This window comes from Muntiacus reevesi, chromosome 2 (genome assembly GCF_963930625.1).
Source record: "Muntiacus reevesi chromosome 2, mMunRee1.1, whole genome shotgun sequence".
NCBI lineage: Eukaryota > Metazoa > Chordata > Mammalia > Artiodactyla > Cervidae > Muntiacus > Muntiacus reevesi.
The window spans coordinates 33,603,998-33,630,929 of NC_089250.1; the positions used below are offsets into that span (position 1 = coordinate 33,603,998).

The 26,932-nt window shown below is 44.6% G+C and overlaps 1 protein-coding gene across 8 annotated transcripts in view; it reads left to right on the top strand.

The window, feature by feature from the left end:
* ZNF438 (zinc finger protein 438) overlaps positions 1-20,444 on the top strand; it is a 185,082-nt gene extending 164,638 nt beyond the window's left edge. For 7 of the 8 annotated variants that reach the window (XM_065921222.1, XM_065921226.1, XM_065921225.1 and 4 more), the window contains 3 exons: positions 5,999-6,082; positions 16,410-18,192; positions 19,510-20,444. In XM_065921222.1, coding sequence (XP_065777294.1) covers positions 5,999-6,082; positions 16,410-18,192; positions 19,510-20,128 — 2,486 coding nt within the window. In that variant the 3' untranslated portion in view covers positions 20,129-20,444. The remainder of the gene's footprint in view (positions 1-5,998; positions 6,083-16,409; positions 18,193-19,509) is intronic. The other variant, XM_065921230.1, reaches the window with a different exon arrangement.
* The last annotated feature ends 6,488 nt before the right edge of the window (positions 20,445-26,932 follow it).

The window sequence follows — 26,932 nt, forward strand, 5'->3', positions numbered from 1 at the left end:
CCACGTGCCATGGAGCAGCTAAGCTCACACACAAACTACTAACACTGTGCCTCACAGCCTGAGAGCTGCAGCTACTGAAGCCTGTGTGTGTAGAGCCTGTACCCCTCAACAAGAGAAGCCTCTGAAGTGAGAAGCTGCCGCTCACCACAACTAGATAAAACCCTCAAGCAGCAGTGAAGACCCAGCACAGCCAAAAATAACTAATAATAATAAAATAACAATAGTAATCTCACTACCGCTTAACGTATTATGTGTAATTGGCTGTATTTTCCAAAGCAAAAGAATTAGTGAGAAGACTTATCACTGATTTGCATTTTTTGCAAATCTTTAAAGTCTGGCTTCATTGAAAATCTTAAGAGTTTCCTTTCTGGTCCTGTAGCCAATATGTTGTGATACATTGTTTATATTGGAGTGTTTGAAGAAAATCTAGTTTACAGTAACTGGAAAGAGGGTATTTTAATGGCCTTCTCAGATAATTGTGGATATTTTTCTTTGCTACTACACCAAAACATGTCAGTTAACTATAACAGATCTTAAACAAGTCAAGTAAGGTAACAGCTTACAGTGTAACTGTAATGTGAAATTGAAACTGTATTGTAGTCTTGTATTCTATTACATTTTGGTCTGTCTTTACACTTGAATCTTTTGCTCATTCATGCAGTGTCTATTAGAGAGCATTAGAACTTCTCTGGTGGTCAAGTGGTTAAGAATCCGCCTTGCCCTGTCAGGGGGCACTGGTTCAATCCCTGGTCCAGGAAGATTCCACATGCCAAGGGTCAACTAAGCCCATGCACCACAACTACTGAGGCTGAGCTCTGGAGCCTGCAGCTCACAACTGCTGAAGCCCTTGTACCTGCAGCCTGTGCTTGGCACCAAGAGAAACCACCGTGATAAGCCTGCGCTTCCCAGCTTGAGAGTAGCCACCACTTGCCGCAACTGGAGAAAGCCCTCACAGCAGCAAAGACCCAACACAGTCAAAAATCAGTAAATAAAATTAGAGAAAGAAAACATTAGTGCAGTGAACTATGCAGGTCTTCTATATATGTCATTTTATACAGTATTTTGGAAATTTTATTTGTTAAAATAAACACCAGTCTTGTCTAAAAATTTACTAAGTATAGGGAAGCTTCAGGCTCTTGGGGATGGCTTCAAGTTTTCCAAAATTCTAATGCTGCTTGAAAGAATAATTTTTAAAAATTTACTAAGTATAGGAAAGCTTCAGGCTCTTGGGGATGGCTTCAAGTTTTCCAAAATTCTAATGCTGCTTGAAAGAATAATTTTTATCCTTGATCGTGAATACAGCCAGATGTTGTCTCTTGTAATGACAACCTTCACTCATCCACTTTTGAGAAAATGTCTGCCCAGTACCCAGGACTGAACATGATCTCTCAACATATGTCTGTCAGATGTTCTTTCAAGTCAGGATGGTTATTCCAATGATGAGCAGCTAGTTCAGCTTCAAACCATCCACGAGCATTTTTCCTCAGGGCTACCACCATGCCTCAGTGTGCCATGGAAGTCATGTCATCATGCAGGATTTTATAAAGGCATGTAAGCTCAAGGTTTAACAAAACTAAATTTTCGTCCTGCTTTTCTGTTGTTCTGCTGAGGGAGCCTGGCGTCAAAGAATGTGGCTGTTTGGACAGTTTGCTGTCATGTCCTGAGTTCATCAGTTTTACCCAGTTACATCCTCTGTCCCATCAATGCATTGTGTGCAGAGGAAAGGCAAGTGACATCTTTTTACGAGCAGGAAGAGAGAGTGGGGGAGCCCTCCTGGGTCCGCAGACTGTACCTTGAGAAACAGTGCTCTAGTGTAATTCCCGCGTGGTAAAAAGGATGTTCAGGCCCGGAAGGATTAGGGTCTCACTCAGGCTCATTCCAGCAATGAGTGAAAGAGCCAAAGCCAGACCTCTGCTCATGTAATCCGACTTGTCTTGTTTCCCCCGAAAAGCTCCCCACCACCAACAACCAAAAAAAGGAAGATTCTTGGTCTATCAAGTTCACTAAAGGTACAGGACTTACCACGTGAGGAATGTGGAAGTTCTTTCAGCATTTTCAGACATCTTCATTCAGTTATAATATTCTTCAATGACCTCAGTTTTGGAAGCAGATGGACTAGAATTTGAAAAAAATCTGGAAAACTTAATATTCTATCTGAAATTATAAAAGACCTTAGTAATTAATGACTTTTTCCTTTCATTTTTGCGCACCATTAAAAAAAAAAAAAAAAAAAAAAAACTTCTTTTAAGTCAGTGCCTAAAAGTGTTATTAAATAGACTGTGTAATTAATGATTTTTAAAAGTTTCACTTTGGTGTAAACCTAAGCAGTTTGTTCACCAGAAGCTCTGTTAAAGAAGGCCACCATGGAGTTTGGGATTGACACATACGTACTACTGTGTATAAAATAGATAACCAACAAGGATCATATAGCACTGGGGACTCCGCTCAGTACTCTGTAATGGCCTGTATGAGAGAAGACTCTAAAAGTGACTGGATATATGTATAGCTGACTCATTTTGCTATATGGAAACTAACGCAGCATTGTAAAGAAACTATATTTCAATAAAAATTTTTAAAAAGAAAATAGTATAAAAGAAGAAGGCCACCGCCCTAGAAGAAGCCTGGCATTCAAGCACATTGTGAAGGAACGCTTTCTGTGTAAATTTCCTTAAAAATCTTAAATGTCCTGTAAATCTCCAGCAACCATGCTATAGACTCCTGTTAGAAAAGGAAGCTCTTTGTCTCTCCTGATGGTTACATTCTCTGATTGGAAAAAGTTAAAAAGACTAACTTTCTCAACACAGAGATGGATGGTGTGGCACTCACAGTCACTGGAGGAGACTGACATATTAACAGAGTCATCAGCAAACCCCTTTATACATTCAGTGTGTTGAAATGGAAGGAGAGCAACTTTGGGGCCAGGCAGACCTGGGTTCAAACCCGTCTCTCCCCTGCCAGCTTGTGACTTGCCAGAAAGATTCAGTGTCTGTGTCTGTGATCCAGAGATACTATGATCAAGAGCTGGTGGAAGATGAAGTGAGATCGTACCTTGAGTACCGAATCTGACCCATGATGGAGGGACATTTTAGCCCTTCACTAGGGGGCTTATGGTTTAGGGTAAGGAAAGACACCTGTTGATAAGTAGAAACAGGGAACATATTATATACTCTACCTATGGTAAGTGTTCTCAGGAAGAAAAGAAAGGAGATAGGGCAGTAACTTGAAAGGGAGAGACAGCCCCGGGATTATTTACAGTTGTTGATTTTGTTTGTATAGTTTTGTGTCCAGCAAAAGCACAGGAGAAAGCAACACAGTGTAGCTAAGAGCTATCAGGTCACTCAGCTAGTGAATAACACATTGTATGATGACCATGTACCAGACAGGAACTGGGGGCCAAGGTCCTGACAGTGAGCTTACCGTGTAGTAGGAGGAGACAATCTCATTATAAAAATAAGCGCTGTGAAGGACAATTAAAGCAGAGAAAGAAAAGAACTGTGTGTGTGGCTGAGCACTGCCTTTAGGTGGAATGACCAGGAAACCTCCTGACTTCAGGTGTCTCATCAATGGTGTAGAAGCCCTGAGGCCACAAAGGAGCCTGGAGACATGTGTGGGTGCAGCACAGCATTGGGAACATCCCATTTCCTGATTCAGTTCAGTTCAGTCCAGTCGCTCAGTCATGTCCGATTCTTTGCGACCCCATGAACCACAGCACGCCAGACCTCCCAGTCCATCACCAACTCCCAGAGTTTATCCAAACTCATGTCCATTGAGTCAGTGATGCCATGTAACCATATCATCCTCTGTCATCGCCTTCTCCTCCTGCCTTCAATCTTTCCCAACATCAGGATCTTTTCAAATGAGTCAGCTCTTCGCATCAGGTGGCCATTTCCTAATACTAAGGTATATATCTTTTCATCTGCCGTGTTGGAGGACTTAAGGTGAAAGGTGCATATTTAGAGCAATGGAGATGTTTGCTCCTGACCCCCCGCCCCAGAGAAGGTAGACTTATTTGTGTTGTATCATTAAAGAGGGGAGTGTAGAAATAGGAAGAAGGAACAGTGATCTCTCTGTTCCCCACAAGATCTCGGGCACTTTAAGCTGCTATAACTAAGTACTATGGTCAGAGTGGCCTCTAAACAGCAGAAATTCATTTCTCAAGTTCTGGAGGCTAGAAGTTCAAGATCAGGTTCTAAATGGTGAGAGCCCCCTTCTGGGTAGCAGACTGCCATCATCTCAGTATATCCTCACATGGCAGAAAAAGAGGAAGGGAAATCTCTGGAGTCCCTTTTATAAGGGCATTAATCCCATTCACGAGGGCTCCACCCTCATGACCTACTCATCTTCTAAAGGTGCAGACTGTATTAGGAGGTGCCACCTCCTAATACCCTTACACTGAAGGTTAGAATTTCAACATGTGAATTTGGTGGGGGGTGGCAGGGGGAGGAGTCACCACTATTCATTTCATTGCAAGGTGAAGGACAAAATCACTGAAAAGGGAGAGAGATGGGGATAGGGTGGGGTGGGGCAGAGGGGTGAGGCTTCAGAAAGGCAACAGGAACAACCTGGCTGGTCCCAGTGAAGAACTGAAGGAAGTCTGTTAGGATAAGAAACAGACTCTGGAATTGGTCTGCAGCCCAAGACTGGAAACTTTGCATTTATGATGTTGTCCAGTGTTCACAATGGCTGGGTTTCTCTGGCTCCAGGCAGTAGGTAGTGGGAGTGGAAAGTACAGGGTGGGACCAGTCAGGGTAAGCACTGTGGAAAGACACCCGTGGCATTCTGGGAGTATCCATGGATGATCAGGCATGAAACCTGATCTGGACCGGGAGTATCTACCTAAGCATACAAACCTACAAACTGCAGAGTCTCAGGGAAAAGAGAACAGGTGGACTTTGTCATCATTTCATCCCCTCAGGGAAAATGAGGAGTTAACTGTTACACGTTCCTAACCTGGAGATGAGAGTAAGTGTTTCCTTCCGCCAGCTCTCTAGTTGCACCCAGAGAACAATAAAGATATTGATAGGGGAGAAGCTGGGCAGACTTCAAAAGAAAAGGAATCCAGATTGGTTCTACAGCTTTCAAACTCTGATGCCTTCATTGTTCTTCTTTATTTTTTTAGTGATTCAGGTCAGCATTAGCTGAACCTCACTCTGTGCAGTATATGTGAGTTAGCCCACACAGAGCTAGGCTGGTCAACCTCATAGAAGTAGTTCCCCGCAAACTCAGGATCTCAGTGCCAGCAGTGTCTGGCACTTCATTTTCTTTATTTTCTTTCCTGAGTCAGTATCACAGGTGGTCTCTCTGTGTTAAGGTAGAAGGTACCTTGATTGAAGAAATGAGAAACCATCAAGACTTACTAATAAGCAGGAGTTTCAGGGAATAATAATGTAGAAATACATGGTGCTGTACATTTGGACTTAAAATCATGAACTATTTGACATGAAAGTTGAGATATAGAAAAACTTGCATAAAAAAAATGTCCTAAATCTTTGTGAGTTGAAGATAAATCGGAAGTGAAGATAGAACGTCTATAAAACTCTACCATAAAGCAGTGGAACCATTATTTCATTTTTTAAAAAATGCAGTTTGTACATTCTTTAAAAAGGTCTGTTCTATGTACATACATATCTACTTTTGTAGTAATGGTATAAAAATAAGAATATCCTTGTGATTCCAGCCCCTTGATTTTAACTATACTGCAGTTTAAACATTGTGATCTTCACCACTTGAGTTTCATAATCAGGGTATTTTGACCAAAATCAAGCACAGTGTGCACACACCCTAGTTTGTTCCAACTGTCTGCATGTTCTGATGTTGAAACCTTGTTCTTTCTGTTTATCCCACTAAGGAAAAGGTTTTCTTCACCAACTGTCATCCCAGATAGTAACTGTTCCAACTGATATTGAAATACAAGATGTAAATAGAAGGGGCCCGTTTTTAACTTGTTGGTGGAAGATTTCTTGCCCTGAGATACTGACTCACTAAAGCTGTCTTGCAGGAGATGTCTCCCTGCTCCCCAGTCCTGTGGAGAAACTGCTGACTCAGAAGATGTTGGAATCTCCTGGAAAGACAACTTGTACAGGTATATTTGTTTATGGGAGTTTGGACTTCAGATGAAATGATGTGCTGCTTTTGCTTTGATGAGCTTCAGTGAGCAGTGCCTTCTCAGGTTCAACTGCATATTCACAATTCTAGTAATATTAACAATGAAAAGAATAGTGGGGAAATGGGCTTATCAAGTATCTAAAAAGTTGCCTTTGCCCTGCTCTGTGTCCCCCAGTGATCATTAGCTCTTAGTTAAATTCTGATGCTGCTCAGTCATTTTTAGATTTGGGTAAAGATACCAAATCGACTGCTTTATAATGAATAAAATCTTGCACACGCTACAGGGTTGTTTTGGTTTTTTTTTTTTTTTTTTTGCCAAAAAAGAGAAATAACTTCATCTTTCTCAAAGCATTAAAAATAAGACTATCTCATAGAGTTTTCAACTGTTTTTCATCAAAGGCACTTGAAATTCAAAATAGTTCCCCCTAGAAATAAGGACTGATAAAGGGGGCTTGATTAAAATGAAGGGGAAAGTCACTGAAATCGAGCATTATTAAACTGTATTTTAAATGATAGAGCTTTTTAAATTTTCTTTTTATTTGGGACATTAATTATATGACTTGAAAAGAATAATTACCTGCTTGACTTTAACAAAAACCACATTGTGTAACGTTTTTTCTCACGTTAATATTTTAGGTAATTGGCTTTTAAACTTGTTCATAAAGAATGCTTGTTTTCTCCCAGTTCGTGATGTATTTACATATCTAATTTGTTCGATTTTATGGGCTGTAGTTCCTGTTTGGGTGCCAAATTCTTCTTTCTATACACAAGCTATCTTAAACATATTTCTTAATGATTTCTCCAGCAAAATACTGACATTCACAAGCGCTTTCAAACTTCTTGTTGCCTTGCCCACACCCTCGAGCACTCACATGTTTTCTCTCCCAAAATGAAAAACTGCATGTCCATTGCTGTCACCCTTCTCCCAAGATGTGACCAGAGTTCCTAGTCCCCGTCCCTCACAGGACCCTTGAGACCTGGGCTTACCCTACGCCCTGAAGGTCTATCAGAGGAGGTGCTTTCTTCCCTGCTAAGCTGGAGAACGATTGCAATTAGTATCAATTCTCAGTATAAACAAAAGCAGAGGAGAGTGGCCCCAGAAAACTGCTCTTTGCAATGCACATCTGTTCACTGCTATTCACTAAATACTGTTAATCTGATTAGCACTTTGTCAACTGCATGAAAAAATGGGGTGGGGGGGACAGGCAGGGAAGAGAGCCTGGTAGGCTGGATCAGATGAAGCTGCCAGAGTGGGTGGCCCCAGAGAGGCAAGAAAGAAATGCTTTACAGGTTTACTGGGAGAATCATTCACAAGGGATAGTTATTTCTTCCCATTTTACTTCATTTCCCTCTCAACAAAGAAATACCCTTTTAAGGATTCAGTACTGTTTCCACTGGGCTTCCCTGGTGGCTCAGTGGTAAAGAATCTATCTGCCTGCCATGCAGGAGACACTGGTTCCATCCCTGAGTCAGGAAGATCTCCTGGAGAAGAAATGGCAACCCACTCCAGTATTCTTGCCAGGGAAATCCAGTGAACAGAGGAGCCTGGCAGGCTATAGTCCATGGGGTCATAAAGAGTTAGACATGACTTAGTGACTGAACAACAACAACACTGTTTCCATATGATTCATGGTCAAGATTTATGTTTTTTTTTTTCTTTTTCCTCCCACTAAATATAAGTGTCAGGAGCCTCATACTTCTTGGCAAGAGAAAGTAGAGGACAGAGGACTTGCCTGATGGTCCAGTGGTTAAGAACCAGCCTGCCAGTGCAGGGTACACAAGTTCAATCCCTGGTGCAGGAAGATCCCACATGCCCTGGAGCAGCTAAGTCGGGGCACCGAAACTAGAGACAGCCCTCTTGCAGCATTGAAGACCCAGTGCAGCCAGGAAAGAGAGAGAGGGAGCAAGAGTGGAAAACTAATGTCTACTGCGAAACTGCCATGTGGTAGACCCCACCCTGGCACATTTATGGATACTTCTTTCATTTAATCCTGACAGCAACCAGATACAATTATGCACACTTTATAAATAAGAACACTCAGGCTGAGAGTGAGTGACTTTCCTAAACTCTGAGACAGGGACAGGAGTTGAACCCACATCTGTCTGAACCCCTAAACCCGTGGTCTTCCCACTGGAGACTGTGACGGTGGCCATCACCATGGATACAGCTTCCAGGCAGCAGGTAGAACTGGGAAGAGCCTTTGGTGTCACCTGGGCCAAGCCTTGAATTCCAGTCTGTTACCTGCTGGCTTTGAAATCTGTATCTGTAAAATGCACATGAGCAGTAATTCCTAACTCAGTGGATTGTGGGGATTAAAGGAGATAATGCATCCAAAGTATTTTGCACAGTACCTGACACATGAAATATGCCTTATCATTGGATTAATGTTGAAGAAACAGCATTGGATAGTGCTAGGATAGAAAAGGATCTCTTGTGCTCAAAAAAGAATTCTCTTCCTTGCTAAGCTAGCTGATGATGAGTAAGACAACTCTCAAAGCCCGTGCTGAATGGAAGGTGCCAGGACATCCCTGGTGTGGCTGCAAGAGGGGAGGGAAGGGAGCTGACTGGGACCTCAGTTCAGCAAGGGCAAGTGTGCCGAGCAGAATGGACTCAGGACACAAGATTGCCAGGTGGGACTGTCTTGCTTTCTCTGTATGGTGTCGGATTTCCTCAACTAGGGGTGCTAGTAGAGTGACTCTGTGAGGTCTGAGTGCTGTGGATGTGTGGACAAGAGTGGTCTCGGCATCCTGAGTCCTCAGAAGCAAAGAACACCGTGCCTATGCTGCCAGTGTGCTTTACAGCACTCTCTCCCGCCAGCACTCAACACAGCCCTGCAGGCGGCGCCGCAGAGCCTGGAGGCGCCTGGGGGAGCCAGTAGGCAATGGCTCCATGTGTTTATAGGTTTTTCAACAATATTAAATCTCCCCCCGTGTTCAGAGGCCTTTCTTTCATCTCGGACTTCTCCAGGGTTTCACCATACTGGTTTTAACCAGAGACCATCCTGGGAAACAGTTTGAATCCCAACTGGAACTTATTATTGGAAAGCCAAGTGAGAGGGAGAATGGGGATGCCAAGCAATAAAACTGAAAATGGAGTTTCTCGGTTTAATACAATTAAAACCTAAACAAGCCCTAAAAATTTGGGCTCTTTTGTGGCCAAGAGTGCTTGGCAACGCTCTTGTTCTGGGCCTAGAGCCAGGGAGCTTTGTGTCAAGAGCGGGGACCCTGTTTCTCTACCTGTTCACTGCTCTGGACTTAGCCACGGACCTCGGTGTCTCCCTAGATGGAGTGATGGTGGAACCATGTCCAAGCCAGCCAAGGGTCGAGTGGGAGCAACTTTGTTCAGAAGCAGCACCCTGAGCCTTGGTTCTGCGGGTGGAAATCAGGAAGTGAGTTATGTGCAGCTGTTGGAGAACCGCCTGCTTCATGTACTTGTCTCTTAACACAGTCTGTATGGGGGTGTGTTGTGAAGCAGCCTGATGAGGCTAGCTTGGCTGTGGGCTCATGGACTACTGACCCAAATCTTCCCTCTGCTGCTTCTCATGTGCAGCCACACCCATCAGTTAGATGTGATGGAGGAGATGCACACAGGACCCACTTGGTCCTTTCTCCAGACAAATAGCTAGCCACCTTACTGGATTCATCAGAATCCTCTGGTTAGTAATTGGTAAGCTCAGCTTTGAATATCTGCTTTTACCTTCAAGTGACTCTTAGTTTTTCATCAGTTCTCTAATTAGTGGGCTGTTGGAAAGAATATTTTAATGGTCATTGAAGTTTGGGGATACAACAAGCCATTTCTACTTTCACATTTTCCCCCCCTCCTTAAAATTTAGAGATAATATTATATTTTAATATAATATATAAATTATGTAATATAACATATATTTTGGAGTTAAGGGCAATTTTGTAAAGACTTTCCCCCTTTTCAATTAATTAATTTTATTGATTGATTGATTATTTTTGGCCGTGCTAGGTATTCATTGCTGCACAGGCTTTTTCCTAGTTGTGACAAGCAAGGGCTACTCTCTTGTTGTGGTGTGCGAGCTTCTCATTTTTGTGGCTTCTCTTGTTGCGGAGCATGAACCTTGGGGCATGGACTTCTGTAGTTTTGGCTCAGACTCTAGAATGACCGGTTCAGTAGTTGTGGCCCACAGGCTTAGTTTGGATGTGGGATCTTCCTGGATCAGGAATCAAACCCATGTTTTCTGCATTGGCAGGCAGACTCTTTACCACTGAGCCACCAAGGAAGCCTAAAAATTTTCCCCCTTTTGAGGGGAGGATGAAGAAGTAGAAGCTCATTGTCCACCTTAGAATCAGACAGATGCGGACTTCAGCTGTTACTTAACTTCATCAAGCCTCTTTTTGCTTAATCTGTTAAGGGGGACAGTAATACCCTCTTTGTAGAGTTTGCATAAGGATTCACTTAAGAGACCCAGCACAGATTCTAGACCATAATAAGGACTCACTACCACCTCATTTTCCTTTAAGCCACAGTTAGATCAAATTCTCACCAACTGTAAATGTCACTCTTCAAAATAATTATTTTTAATACACAACATATTAAAAACAGCCCACATTTAAAATTGTAATGCTAAGTATTTGCATTGTAGAATTGTGCAAAATTAATTCTACTGAGTGAGCCCTTCATGTTTCCAGTTAATAAAAGTCCATGTTTAGTGCCTGGGAGTCCTATGAGCCTCTTTAACTGTGTTATGGGTAATTTCGCAGGATTTCCAGAAATGATGAATGTCAGTGGAAATTTCGACTTACCATTTAGTGCACAGTTCTCTGAAATCTGTGATTTAGTAGGTGACAGGTGAGGGATTTTAGATCACACCATCTGGGAGAGAGGCCTTGTAAATGTGTCGTGGGATAAACCACTGTTGCAGCCGCGTAGCTGAGAAAGACTTGCTACAATCGTACTGTTTCAGTGTTTTAAAAAACTTCATGGCATTTGCAGCTTCTCTAAACACTCCTGTTGTTCAAACTACTTTAAAAAACAAAACAAAACTTGTGGTTATTATAGCATAACTGACCTTTATTGCAAATCACTTCGTTTTATGTTTTTTAAGATTTTGTTGTTGTTATTGTGGATCACCTTTAAAGTCTTCATTGAATTTCTTACAATATCATTTCTGGTTCATGTTTTTGGTTTTTTGGCCTCGAGGCATGTCAGGGATCCCAGCTGCCTGACCAGCACCCCTTCATTGGAAGGTGTGAAGTCCCAACCATTGGACCACCAGGGAAGCCCCTGCCTTGTTTTATTTTAAGGAGCCAAATGTTGGGAGAGATGGTTCTCAGCAGTTGTCCTTGGAAGATAATGAGCTCTGATGCTTCCCAGGACTGAACCTTGAGGGGTGGTGATGCACTGCCTGTCAGATGATTCAATTACTTCTCTTATCACTAGCAATTCTTATCCTTAAGTAGGCAAGGAAAGGAAAAACTTGAAATGTTCTCTGTGTCATCTGGACACAGTCATTTACAAACAGACACACACTTACCCATCACCAACATCCCCAAAGACACTCCTTTTGCAAAACAGATCCAAAAAGGAAACCTTCATTTGCCTTTCATTCATTCAACAAATATTTATAGATACCTTCCTCTGTGCTAGGCATAGAGAATATTCAGTGGAAAATATGCATTCATCTCATCCCACCCTATAGTTACCCCCCACCACTGTGCCCTTACCCCCCAAGGCTACACTAAGACTACTTTCTTTGGTTTCCTCTGAGAGATGTTCTGTGTATACACGGGAATTAGTTTGTGTGTGTCTCTCACTACTTTTTAAAAAAAATTCCAAGTGATAGTATCTCACATCTTGGAGAGTATTTTACTTGATTGGCTGAGTATTGTATTTGTACCCTATAATAGTACATTGTTTCTGCTGCTGCATGGTATTCTGTTGCATGGTTGGCTATTATATTCGTACCCTCTTGCTGAACATTTCAGTAATTCCTAAGGAGTTTTTCCCTCTATTTTTATGGCCTTGCCCTCTTTCTCCTGCTATGATTTTCTTCTAATGCATCATTTCATTCCTTATCACCTCATCATTAATGATTCTGGGAGAAGGGACTCAACATCACCTTCATGATCTGTTCTATACCTGTTCCATCTGTATGGAATTCCCAACAGATCCAGTTAAGTGTGAGTAAATTCAGTTTATCCTGTAAGGCTTTATCCTTTCACCCCATAGATTTCTTCTGATTATTGATCATGAGGCTAATTGATATACTTTTCTACCCCAGGATCTACCTCTTTGAATTTCAGGGAACCTGGGCAAAATTGACTGTGTGGCAGGCCCCGTACCTGTCACCCAAGGCTCTGTCATCCCAGGTTGCTCACTGATCAGTATTCTCCCTTGCTGGGATTGTGGTTACCCTAAAGTTTCCTTTGCTCCGGGACCACAATCGGCTTCCTTTTCCTGTGACTGTCATTGGTCTTCATGTGAGATTTTATTTCCACTGTAATATAGAGATTTCTGAAGACTCGTTGAAGCATATCTACTTTAAATGTATCATAATTAGCCCTCTCCCCCCCTTCTGGAGCAGCTCAATAAATATAACTGGCTCCATTGCTGGGAACCTTAGCTGTCAGAAGACTGCTTTCTTATACTTGGTCATAAAACCTGGGGAGCCCCTTCCTAGCTGAAGTCTTTGGGGACTTTGAGGTGACCTTGACCACCAGTTGTTGCTTCAGCTGCATCTTTTGTTCTTTGTTATTTCTGCTCCTCATCACGCTGACAGAGCCATTCTCGGCTCTGAGGGTCAGTTTTTCCACTTCTAGTTTCCTCCTTTTTTCTCTCTAATCCCCTTCTTTTCCCCTCTTTGTGTGTGTGTTTTCTTTAAAGCAATTTCTTCTTCAGAGCTTGCTTGTTTCTTTGTGCCCCAATAGCATCATTTACCATTTTCTCTTACTACCTCCTCAGATGGTTAGTCATTTGGCCTCACCTCTCCCCTTTAACCTTAAAAGGTTTTTTGTTTGTTTGTTTGTTTTCTTTAAAAAAAAAAAATCATGGTGCTATCCTTATTCTGATGGTGGGCAAGTTAAATTGAAAAAAAGTATTCCAGAGATCTATTCTTTATTTCTTTTTTTAATTTTCAACGTAACATGGCAATGTTCAGTTTGCTTTCAAATTGTGTTTTTTTTTCTTTCATTTACTGATCACTTTATTACAAGTATCACTTACAAATTTAACAAGTAATTATCAGATTTCTGAACACATCCGTAACCCTGTTCCAGGCCCTAAAGAGGTAAATAAACTCCCCATCATCAAGGAATTCACTTTTATGGAGGGGGTGTGGGGTGGGGACTGCAGACCATAATGTAATCCATGAGATGGAGCAAGTGTGCTGGAGGAGATGGAAATAGGAAGTGGGGCAGGGAGTTCAGAATGGGGCTACACGTTTACTAAGGCTTTTCTCTATACTAAGAGAAGAGTTCGCTATGAAGAGGCTGTTTGAGCAAAACTTGAAGAAAATGTTGCAGCCCTTACTGGGGATGATCTAGGGAGGCAAGTCAGGGTGGTAAGAGCAGCATGTGTGAACCCTCTGGGACTCAGGTGTGTGGCTCCTGTGAGGATCAGCAGCAAGGCTGCTGTGCCTGGAGAGAACCCGGGAAGGGACTAGGTTGGAGCACTCCCAGGAGCCCAGGGCTCCAGGCCCTTGAGGCCCCTGCAAGGACTTAGGCTCCGGTCTGGGATGAAGAGCCAGTTGAACAGACTTGAGCAGACAAGTGAGGTGTCTTGTGCTGCAGTGCATTATTGTCACATATTATTGTATTTCACGCAGACTTGAGACTAATTAAGGCCAACATAGCCTCTCTTCCAGCTCTTCTTGCTATAAATACTGTGTATTCCATCACTTAGGAGTAGGAACTAAATAGAAATCACCCAGTGTTTCCTGTTCCATGATAGGTTGTATAGATGCAAAGACCATTGTGATTGTCAGTGTAATTATTTAATAAGCTTTGTCACTTGGCAACCAAAAGCTGTCAGTAATTTTAAGCTCTCCGTAAACTCTCTCAATCCTGGTTTAATGTATTTATTTACAGCTTACTTCAGTACTTCTTCCAAAAGGTTAAAATGAGGTTTAACATGAAAGATGTTTAAATTTAAAAGCTGTGGAAATAGAACTTAAAAAATAAACTATGCAGGAAGATGAAGCAGATATAGCTAATCAGTTTAGGTGACTATTATGAGGTGATCAACCAGCCAGTTTACCCATGAACTTTATGGTCACAAAGCCAAAAAGGAAAACAACAGATTACCTAATTATCCTTGTCTGATTTTTCCGACCTTAACATGAGTCTTTTTCCTTCTTCCTCTAATGTATAATACCATGGGAAATATGTTTCTAGCATACTTTTTCTTCACCAAACAGTTATTACTGTCTAGAATAAGTTGGTCAGTCAGTACATATTTTAACCCTGTTAAGCTATTTATGTATTTGCAGTGTCATTTTTGCTGGAAAAAATCAATTTTGTGCTAAAATTGTTAGTTCACTCACTGTAGACATTAAAATCAAGGTTGATTTTTAATGTTTAATGGGCTGTTTCACTAGATTGCCAGCTGACTAAGGGAAAAGCTGTATCATTTCATCTTTATACCTTTCACATGACATGACACATGACATGGCATGAAGTAGCAGGCAGTTGTATCCAACTCCTTGCAACCCCATGGACTGTATCCCACCAGGTTCTTCTCTCCATGGAATTTTCCAGGCAAAAACACTGGAGTGAGTTGCCATTTCCTACTCTAGGGGATCTTTGAACCCGAGTCTCTTGCATCTCCTGCATTTAGCAGGTGGATTCTTTATCAGCGTGCCGCCTGGGAAGCCCTTTATACCCTTGGAAGTTCCTAAACAAATAGTTCTTTGATCCTCTTCCTATAACTCCCAAATCCAACAGGTTCTGAAAACAGAAAATGTTATCCAAAGTTGGATATTAAAACAAATTCAGAGGCAAAGCCTAAACTGAAATAAGAACTTTAAAAATCATTCCCCGACCCCCCTCCTTGTGAATGCTCATATATTTCACTACAAAAGTGGTAATAGGTTTAATTCGGGGTATTATGCAGACTCTGCAGGGTGTTATGTAACATCTGCTGTAAGCATCTTATTACTTTTTTAAAATTTGAAAGTGTAAATTCCAAAGCACATCTGGTCCCAGTGGTTTCAGAAAAAAAACCATGTGTGGCAGCCATCTTTAGAATAGTGTGGGTACCTGGAAAACATAAGCTGACTGACACGAGGTATCCAGAAATGAGAAATTCTTCTGCAGCCAGGACTCAGGAGCTTGAGGCCTTAGGGGAGAAAACCAATGATTCAGTCCTTAGAAGCAGTGCATGGAAATGTTTCCATAATTGTCCCCTCAGAGTGGTAATCATGGCTTTTCGGTCAGCCTAATAAATCTCAAATATGAAGTGTTAGCCTGTCAGTTAAAATTGTTCCCATCGGTGTCCTGGAAGGGCCTTTTTGTGTGATCCATGTATTTTTTATGTTGTCTCTGTGTCTTTATCACTCTGTATCTTTTTGTTTTTCTTCCAACATGTGTGTAAGGTATCACTTCAACTTTTTTAATACTGGTGATTTAATTGCAAAAGCACACATAAACAGTTTGAGAGGTGTGAGAAGAAATTCACAAGTCACACGGGGAAGCAGCCACAGAGCCAGCATTCAGTCTGGCTTGTATCCCTGTGTGTAGGACAGATGGCGCTGCCAGTGGGTCAAATGTGTCCTAAAACCGAGTGAGAAAGGAGTTTGTTACAAGAAACGTTCGTTTCCTACCAGAGATACAGTGGGATCCAATATGGGCTTTGTGCTCACAGAGCATAAGTTTAATAGGGAGAGCAAGACATTTATATGAAAGAAATGAGAGTCTGCAGCAGAACATGCCAGAGGGGATGTAGGCCAGAGCTCAGGGACAGGGTGGGGAGCACTGGCCTGTAAAATAAATCAGAGTGAGGTCAACGGGGAGGATGGACTTGCAGAGTACAAGGACAGTCCCAGCTTTCAGGATGCTCTGTGTTTCGTGGTAGAGATGAACAAACAGATAAATTACCATGGAAAGTGGTGAGTGTTATGACAAGGGCCATGGAACCCTGGAGAATAAGTCATCAGTCCCTGGGAAGGTGGGCAGGAGCTGACCTCCATCTTGAGGAACACTAGCTCTGCACCCAAGGGCAGGGCTGGGTCCAGGGATGCTTCCGGGCAGAGATGGTTGGATGCTTACCTGTGCTCTCACCACAGGACAGTGACCCCAGAGTGATTTTTTTTTTTTTTTTTAATGTTGTGTTGTCCTTGCAGGCGAACCAAATATCCCTCCTGGGGCGATTCACGGTGGGAAAGGCCTGCAGAATAAGAGTCAGTTTAGAACCATCGCTCCAAAGATTGCGCCCCATGTCTTGGCACCCAGAGTGCTGCCGGGCCCGGCGCCCTCACTCTCTGATCAGGCGAATCCAGGCCCTTCCCTCGGCTCCACGCCCCTGGGGATGCCCCCGCAGAATTACGCGCTGATGCAGGTAGCCGGCCAGGAAGGGACCTTCTCGCTGGTCGCTCTGCCGCACGTAGCCTCAGCTCAGCCAATCCAGAAACCCCGGCTGCCTCTGCCGGAGAACCTAAAGCTGCCCATCCCCCGGTACCAGCCCCCGAGACCCGGCAAAGGAGTCAGAAAGAAGCCAGGGCTCTGTTCCTCCTCTGAGAGGGGTTGCAGCAAACCTGCCCAAACCCAAGCAGCCTCTTCCCCACCTGAGCATCCTGAGCCCCCGTACAAGCTCAGGCCACCCAAGCCGGCACCAGACCAAGCCCCAGATGCGCTGACCAACAGGAGTGGCCACCGAAACCCCGGGCCTCCAGGGTCCAGCAACCACGGAGGTCGGACTCCTCCTGCCACCCCAGCACTGGTCACACCAGAGGACCCTTCCGCCGAGCAGGGCCTCCCCGAGAGTTCAAGAGGAGCGAAAGTTCCAGGCAAGAAAACCCCCAGGAAACCTTCTGCTGTTGCCAGTGAAAAACCTCAAGAACCGGTCGATCCCACCAAAGCCAATTTGTCATCACCAGGCGTCATTGGAAACGCGGTCCAGGTGCCCTCTTCCATCCCCAGAGGTAAACTGCCCATCCTGCCCTACTCGAGAGTGAAGACGGCGCAGGTTTACAGGAGCGGAGCCGCTGTGAACACTGCGCATGTCCCCTTCCCTGGGCTCAGGACTGCCAGGGACCAGACCCCCTCCACCCCAGAAGGCTTCCGTGCGGCCCCCCAGGTGGGGGACAGGGGACCTGCCCCACCGGCTCCCGGGCAGAGCCCCGGTGACACTGCCTTCTGCCCAGCCAGCAAGCCCGACCTCAACCACAGAACAAAACTGAACGGTGGGACAGCAAAGAGAAGAGGAAGAAAACGCAAGGGTCCAGACGATCTTCTGACATTTCAGGGGAAAAGGTGGAAATGTGTCCTTAGTTGTAAAGACAGCAAAGAAAGAGTCAAAAATGATCCCCAAGAAGCCAGGAACCAAAAACTGGGGGCCATGAAAAAATACCGGAGCATCATGCCCAAACCTGTCCCGGTCCTGCCAGCCCTGGCCTCGCCTCCAGCCGCCCTCCAGCCCCCACCACCCGGGAGCCTGGTGTCTTTCGATCACTCCCTAGCCCCCAAGCATCTGGACTGGAAGGAGGACGGCCAGCCCCCAAAGCCCGACTCTGCTTTCAGAAACGGGTTCTCCGGCCTCAGGAAGACTTGGCACCGGTGCCACGTGTGTGACCACACCTTCCCGTCCAAGCAGCACCTCCGCGAGCACACGAGCGCACCCCCGGACAGCCGGCCCTACAGCTGCTGGCTCTGCCGAAAGGTGTACAAGCGGCGGGGCAGCCTGAGCGCGCATGTGCGGCTGCGCCACGGGGACTCCCGGCCCAGGAAGCTTGTGTGCTGCGAGTTCTGCGCCAAGGTGTTCGGCCACATCAGAGTCTACTTCAGCCACCTGAAAGAGGTGCACGGTGTGGCCATCAGTACTGAGCCCTGCCCCTGCGAGCCGCAGCAGGGGGACCTGCCGAGGACCAGAGAGCAGACCCCTTGTGAGGTGGAGGGACTGGTGGACAGGTAAGTGAGGGTGACGGGGAACCTGGCCAGAAGGAGCTTTCAGATTCCAGATCAGGGTCGGATCCCACATTCCTAAAGGTGAGTTTGGAAAGACAGCCCTCAGATTAAGATTTGAGAAGTTAACTGCTACCACTTACCTCTGTTCTGTGAAGAATGGCCTCATTTCTCTTTGGTCCCTGATCATTCATGGTTTTTGACCAATTTCATCCTCCATCAGCCAGGGCACAAGGGCCAGCTTGAGAGATGCTGTAGACATTGGGGCATGAGATTAATTTTGCATCTGAAATATAAAAGAGTAACTTGACGTCTATGGTTATGGTCCTTTTGACGAGTAATTTCTCCCAGACTCATTTCCTCAGAATGTATATTGAAAGAGCATCATTTGCCCCCAAACTGGCATACCAGGTGGTGGGGACTCAGCCCCTCCAGGGCAGACCTAGCCCTCAGTACTTGGTCTGTTTCCCCATGATGCCAGGTAAGCTGTCTCCTACATCGTTCCCTGTGCGGTGCTGCTTTCCAGCATTGTAAACAAGGCAGCTGTCATTTGAAAGCATGTCAGGTGGGTCAGAGGGTCCTGAGTAAACCAAGGAAGCACCCTCAGTCTGTCCCTTTTGCTGAGTGACAGAGACGGTTTCTGTACGATGCATGCACATCAGTACCATGCAAGTCAAACCTCTCCCAGCACTTTAGAACCTCAGTCCCATCATCGCCAGTTGTTCTGATGGTTCTCAGTCTTTTCTCTTCACGTTCAACTCAGTCTCTCACAGTCACTGAAAATAAGCTACACCAGTCCTGTTTCTTCCCGGCTTTTCTGGAGTGTCTGTGTCTCTTTAGGCATTTCCATTCCCTTTTAGATACCTGTGCCTTTTCCTAAGGTACATAGCCAGCTCCCCCAAAGAAACCTCACTTATGAATGGTTAATGGAGTCCATTTTGATTTTTAGGTAAACTGTGCAAAGTGCATTGGGTGCTTGGGGTAAGGAAGGGCCCCCTGATGGGTGGGGACAGTCATCTCAGCTGGACCCAGTGGGTTCCTGCAATGCTTGGTACCTCCTGCTCTCCTGGTGGGCACAGCTGTTGCCATGGTAACCAAAGAACAGTTAGCTCTCAGAGGAGATGCATAAAGGAGGACCCTCTTTGCGAAGTGGCCCTGCTAGCCTGGGAGGTGTGAGGCCCCACCACACAGGCCTGACATTGACCTTCACCATGGCCTCTGTCTCCCACACGGTCTCTACTCTTCCTGCCTTTGACCTCAGGCCAGGAGCTGCCAGGAGAAGTTTTTCGGTGAGGTCTGACACAGTCTCTCCCCCGTTTCCAGGGAGACCAAGTCCAGCCTGGAAGAAGACCTCCTCATGAACCAGAATGACGAGGCCAGGTTCCAGATCAGATGTGGTCGCTGTCAGATCACTGCCCAGTCTCTGGCTGAAATCAAGTTCCACCTGCTTTCCATTCATGGCGAGGAAATCCAGGGCCAATTGCCAGAGGAGAGCCCACCCTCCCTGGGAAGCAGAGCAGCTCAGGGAGAACTGACTAAACAGGCTGCTCCTTTCTGGAAACGTCCTGAGAGAAGGAAGCTGCTAAAGCATCATCCCTCGGCCGGGGAACTCTGTGCAGTCCCCAGACTGAAAAGACAACTCTACCTCCATCATCAGAACGACGTGGAAGCCCTCACGAAACAGGAACAAGCCCAGCCCAGGCCCAGTGAGCCCAGGGGAGACCCCCAGGGCCCCAAGTGTCCTGGCACCCAGGCTGCCCTGCCTCTGCCCCGGCCTGGCTTTAACTGTGTTCTTTGTGCCCAGATACTAGGAAGCAAAGAAGAGCTACTTCTGCACTGGGAGTGGCAGCACAAGTGTGAGGACCCCCCCAAACTGTGGACGATTTTCAGCACGCTCTCCAGCCAGGGAGTTGTCCAACTTTCCAGCGAAACCGGAAAGTGAAACACGGGGTCGGGGGCTAAGGAGAGATGTGTGCTCAGCTGCCTGTGTTTCATGGAGGTGCTTAAACACCAGAATCCAACAAGTTAGGATCAGCATTAAGTAGCAGGAGTGATCTTTGTACATAGTCTTATTTTATTATGGAATATGTATGTACATATGCTCTTGATGCATATTTTTCTAACATATACAGTTTTATTTGAAAATCCTATATCCTGTTAATGTCTGAGACTTATTTCAGATTCAATAAAAAGATAAATTTGCACACTGAAATGAGTTCTATTAGCCTATTCTTCAATTACAGTTTTTAGTGAAAACATGTGTTTGTGTGTGTGTGTGTCCTGTGTTCATTCACATGTTTTCTGTTTAAGTGGATTAATGTGATAAATTTCCAGGTGGGAAAAACATTTCAGTCTCAACCCTGGCGTACTATTGATCTTTATCAAATTCTCTGGTTTATTTGACTATGCCATGGAGCAGCATAATTAATAAGGTTCCCATCTATCATAATTGAAAATCCATGTTTTCAGGACTTTGACTTTTTTTTTTTAGGACTTTGACTTTTAAAAATTTTGTTTTCTTAAAAGCACATTTCCTTGAAGATGAGATGCCTGTAAGTCTTTATACTGACAAAGCGCTCCCTATCAAAGTCATCAGACGTTTTTTAGGACTTCAGCTAATAAAGAAACCACTTTTTGGGTAAAGAGGTATTCTCAAAAGGTCTTTTGAAGCAGAAGATTTACAACCCGGAGAATGAAGAGGGTGGTTCAGCCCAGAGGTCGAGGTGTGTCAGCAGCCTCTCCTCCCTCCCCGGGAAATGCTGTCGTCACTGATCAGTTTTAGATGCAACTGTGCCTTTCAAGTTCAGGTTCTCTTTGAAAGTCAAGAGTAAGTGATTGCCTCTTAAATTCCTGGGAAATTACCTAGAATCAGAAAAATCACCATCTGAAGTCTCTGGCCATCCTGACTGCAAAATCGTTTTCTCGGAATGGGGGAATTGGAGCTCTCAAGCCATTCACGTCCCAGCTTTTGGCTGAAAGCACCATACTCGTGACCAGCCTGGAGCCCAAAGCTGGGCCGGGGCAGCGTCCTAACAGTTTTCTGTGTTAAAGGAAGCTATCTAAACCGAGGAAGAACTAAATTCTAATTGACAAGTTAGTGGATCTTAAGTTATCTTTCTTAGTGTCTCATTTTGTTTATTTTTAATTGGAGGATAATTGCTTTACAATGTAGTGTTACTTTCTTCTGTACAACAGTGTGAATCAGCCATAAGTATGCACATATCCTTTCCCTCTCAAGCCTCCTTCCCACCCATCCCCCATTCTACCCCTCCAGGTCATCACAGACCACCACCACCATCCATCACGCTTCACCTGGTCTTAGAGAGATAATATCAGACCTACGCTGTGTGGTGTTTTTAGAACTGGGTTAGTCACAGGACAACTTTACCATTCAGCGCAGCATCTGGTTTGTTTTTGGAAGAGTGGTCTCGAAAACAGTAAAAAAAAAAAAAAAAAAAAAAGATGTACCATGAATACTACTTGAGTTCAAACCAAGAAACTTGAGTTTAGCTCTAAAGTGGCTCTTCAGCCCCTCTGTCTTCAGATACTAAGCAGTGTTTTTGAAATACTGGCCAAGAAGACCTCGGGCAGAGGAGTGGGTCTGGAGGATGGTGGGGGCAAAGGTGCGGGGACAGCGTATGTCCACCCCACATGTAGAATCAAAATCCCCAAGGTTGTAGGGACTGTCTCATCTGTGGCCCATATTCTTGCAGTGAGGGTGAGACAGTGAGGGCTTAGACAGCCTCTAGAAAGAAAGAGAGGGTTAGGTTAGGACGGGGCCAAGAGCACAGCTGGGGAACTGCAGTTGGCTCATCGTGAAGTCCTCTGCCAGGTTCCCCTTCTCATCAGGACGCTCCCTGAGTTACACTGGGAGCAGCCCAGCACCGCCTACGAGGAGTCATCTCTGGCCCTTGATGGTGACACTTCCTCCATGGGAATTCTGAGAAGAGGGCGTCTGACTGAGGAGGTGGGAGAAAAGAGGGAGTGATTTAGCTAAAGAACTTTAGGGGGGGCATCCTTGGTGGCCCAGTGGCTGGGACTCCACGTTTCCCATCAGGGGGCCCAGGTTTGATCCCTAGTCAGGGAACTAGATCCCGCATGCCGCAATGAAGATCAAAAACCCTGTGCAGCCAAGAGGGAAAAAAGAACTTTGGCATCAGCTCAGATTGTCAAGCCAGGGGGAGGCCTTGCCTGATAAGCCTTTCTAGGGTGCAGCTGTGTTGTTAGTGCAGTCCCTGCCTATGTATGGAAACCAAAGCCAGGAGCGTTTGGAAGGAGGTGCCATGAGGCTCACTACCTAGGACTTAGCTTTCTGGGCTCTACTATCCGTCCGGTAAGATGGGAGCCATGACCCCACCTCGAGGCATCCATGGTGAACAGTCGAAGCCACAAATGTAAAACGTCGGGCATATACTCCAGCCAGGGAGTTAGTGATGGCTGGTATTTATTATTCTTTTGGCCAAACTTACAGGAAGAGGTATGTGATGCCCCAGGAAGATCATTTAAAACAGCTCAGGTCAGCCTCCTGTCCAGAATTCAAGGACAAAAACTGGAGAACCACAGAAATCTGCATCTTTAAAAGTACATTTTAATTTTTAAATAATCAGACTGGGATTTGGATCGCATGGAAGTTTGGTAAGTGTCTATTTAATCAGTGAAGTAAGTGAAAGTGTTAGTCGCTCAGTCCTGTCCAGCTCTCTGCTGACCCCATGGACTATAGCTGGTCAACCTCCTCTGGCCATGGAGTTCTCCAGGCAGGAATACTGGAGTGGGTTGCCATGCCCTCCTCCAGGGGATCTTCCCAACCCAGGGATTGAACCTGGGTCTCCCGTATTGCAGGCAGATTCTTTATGGTCTGAGCCACAGCAAAGCCATTTTAATCAGTACCAGAGGCAAAATTCACTGAATTATTTCCATTCCAAGCGGCATGTCAGCCACAGATTCCCTTTATGGCCTCCCCTGGTCCTGATCCGGCTGTCAGCACAGACCCCACCCAGTGTCCTGATCTTGACAATGGTCTTCTCAGTTTCCCATGCTGGACCATAAACCTCCTGAGGGCAGGGACTGTGTCTTTGCTCAGCACGTAACAAGGAACACTGCGCGGTATTTGTTGAAACAATGGATATGTGCGCAAAAGACCAACACATTCACCCCTTTCCCTCTCTATGACTAAACCCTGCTTCGGGAGCTCCTGAACTCACAACCAAGAAGGCACAGAGGCAAATTTGGTCTTAAAAGCAGCACATTCATTTCACTTAAATGTCTTTTGCTTCTTGGAAAGTTGTCCTGGAGCCAACAAAACGAGAATTATTTTTTTCTTTTTCTTTTGGCCCTGAATTATTTCTGAAAGTTACAGCGGTTTAGATTTGTATTGTTTTATTAGCTGTCACTTTTATTCATGTCCCCTTTTGTTTCTCTCTCTTTCTCTGGGCCTCTTCCGGCTCCAGCTCTGCGTCTCCTCTCTTAAGCTGTTCCTCATATGGAAAGCTGTCTCTTCATCACCACACCATAAATAATCCAACCTGGGCACGTTCCATTGTCTTCCCAGGCTCCACGCTCCCTCCCGCCTCCCAGCTGCCCAGCTCCAGTCTTCTGTGGCCCCAGTGACAGGGTTGTTGGCAATAAATGCTCAGCTTCATTTATTTATTGGAATTCTCAGATCTGGACTGGTTTGCTCCATTCAAGCTGCTGACATGCTTTGTTAGGTACGTATTTTATAGACTCCCCTCCTTTGCACTGAGCTCTAAGAAAAAGGGCCCTGGTAAGGATGAAGTGGGATTTAACAGATTTTTAGCTTCAACTTTATACTGACTTCCCTGACATGAGACAATCGGCAGCTTATCTGGGCTTGGAGTGCAATCCAATACATATTTGAACCACATCCACCTCTTCGGGAATGATCCTTGTGGAGGTGAAATGTTTATTGTAGCTCATATTTGGTCATGGTAATCCCCATAATAAAAGTAGAACCTTGGTTTTGCAAGCGTATTTTAAACTTGTGTTTGGATGTTAGCTGAGTGGTGCATCACATCTTCCATGCTCTGAAGTGTGAGAATGTTTCAATGTATTGCCTTAACCCTAGGAGAAAATTCAAAATCTATTGAAGGAAACCAAATGTGACAACTAAAAGAGAGGTAATGGTTACTTGATCTAATTTTGATGTGAAACATTTACCCAAGTTTGGGGTGTTTTTTTCTTCCCCAATGAAACTTGCTTGCATGTTCAGAATTGCCCGCTATACCTTGGGGGTAGTTTAGCCGTAAAGAATTCACCTGTAATTCATCCTATTGGATGGCAGTTCTTGCCTCTTTTCGTATGTTCCAGAAACAAAATTGCAAGCAATTAGCATCATAATAGATTATGTTTTGATAAATCAGCCACTAAGTACTACTCAAAAAAATGAAAGATTTTACCTTCTGTCATTAAATGGGAATTTAATCTCCAGCCAGGAGTTGCAAAGAGACTATCATCAGATGTTCTAAGGGCATTTGCAGAAATAGCAGTGAACTTGATCTCATTATTGCCTGAGTTGTCATGCAGATCTTACTATAAAACTCTGGCCTCGAAGATCCAGGTGCTCAAACTCATGAGGTGCAGGACCCTCCCTAAGCTCTGGCCATTTCTGGAAGTAATCTCTAAGAGTGCGCTCTTAGGAAACTAACACACTGCCTTTTCCTAGTCTCATCGAAATTAAAGCACCATTAAATTTTTCATAGAACATTCAGTGAACCAAGCCTTTTTGACAATGGTTACAATTAAGGAAAGTTAAAATATCCAAGAAGACTAAGTTTTTTGAATGGTATTGAATGTCAAACATTGGGGTAGGGGGAGTGGGAGGGTAGACGTAGCAGGAGGAACTTTCTGATGATGAAAGGTCCAGTGGGGTGCTGTAAGGGAAGTGGGGAGCCTGGATCCAGAGTCCAGGCAACAGAATAGCACTGAGAGTTTGGTACCACCTCCACAGAACAAACCAGATTTGATGTCTGTGTCTATCAAAATGATGTCCAATGTCGATCAAAATCATTTTAAAATGCACAGATCTTTTAACCCAGGGACTCCAGTTGTAGGAATCTGTCCCACAGATATCCCTGCACAAGTGCACAGACAGATGTGGACAAAGAAAGTCACCCACCGTATCAGTGAGCAAACGATATTAGAGCCATCAAGCCAACATCCACTGCAGCTTCCCCAAGTGGTGCACCCTGAAGGGATGGAGAAAAGCAAGATACTGGCCCTAGACAGCTAAAGTGCATGTCAAAGGAATGATTTCAGTGAGCCCAGACCTTGCATCTTCCCATACAGAGAGAAGTGCTAAATTCATTAGCTTTGAGATGTCTGGTTTTCTTCAATTAACAGTCATCATTTGATATTCTGACAACCTGGGCTTGTTTTTGTTCTTGTTTTGCAAAAATTCCTATATATCCTGATTCCTCTCTAGTAGTCCCTCTAAACAACCTGAAATTCTATCTCCCTGGCATCAGTCCTTAGTATGTCTGCCCCAAAAGTGTAATTCTCAACTTCTAATTTGTGGATTTTTTTAGTCAGCATAGCTATGTGAAGATGTTCATGGCAGCATTATTAATAAGACCAAACAGGGACTTCCATGGTGGTCCAGGGGTCTAAGAGGCTAAGCGTGGTCCATGCTGCCAATGCAGGGGTCCCAGGTTCGATCTCTGGTCAAGGAACTAGATCCCAAGTGCTAAAACTGAAGATCCTGCAGGCACAGGCCACAATGAAAATTGAAGATCCCATGTGCCACAACCAAGACCCACTAAATTTAAATGTCCATCAGAGCTGGTTTTAAAAGGCTACAGTGCACCATGTGACAGAATACTGTGCTGCAGGAGGAAAAATGGAAGTTGCACTTTATGTGCCAAAATCTATATTTCGTGCAGGGAGCAAGGTGCAGAACATGTGTAGTGTGCTCTCAGATGCCTTTTTACAAAGGAAGTAAGGGTGGGAGAAAAGGGGTAGATGTGTGCTTGTAATAGGCATACAAGTCTTCTGGAAGGTGGCTTCAGGAAAGGGGTGCCAGGAGTTGGGAAGGAGGGACACTTCCTTTGGCATTATTAGAATGTTCGGCTGCATCTCATCTATTTTTTTCAGTTGCAAAAATGCTTCATTGGATTAAGCAGTAGCTGGGCTGGCATTGTCCGGGAAAGGCCTCCGCCATGTGAAGAAGGGAAAAGCCATCTGACTCCTGAGCCAAGCCACTGCTGCCTGACAGTCCCACACCATGGCCCACAGGTATAAAAGTTCGATTTCCTAAAAGTGGCATAGTCTATGTAATCATGTACTTTCCATCTTGAATGTTCTGTTGTAATTTCTTCTTTTAATTCTGGATCCTTCATACTACATTGATCTTGTGACCCACTAGTGACCATACGCAATCTGACCTAGACCGACTAGCCACCCCTCCCTGTCCCTGTGTGGTCTTCCTGGGGTGATCTTGAGTCTCTGCTCTCAGGGGCCTGATGAAGAACCCTCATCTGTCCCCAGATTTACACTGTGCAAGCCTTCTGAAGAATGGCCTCAAGCCAAAGAGATGACTAATGCTAGGAAATTCCAAGGCTCTGTGGCCACTAAGAAGGCCTTTTGGTGCTTCTAGAAACATCCTGGAGGCTCCAGAGTGCCCTTTGGAAAAGGGTAAGGCCGTAGCTGTCCTTACATCTCTGATTATTTACTAAAGATAAATTCCTGGATGTATATATTTTGGATTCAAAAGACATTTCTAAGACTCTTAATA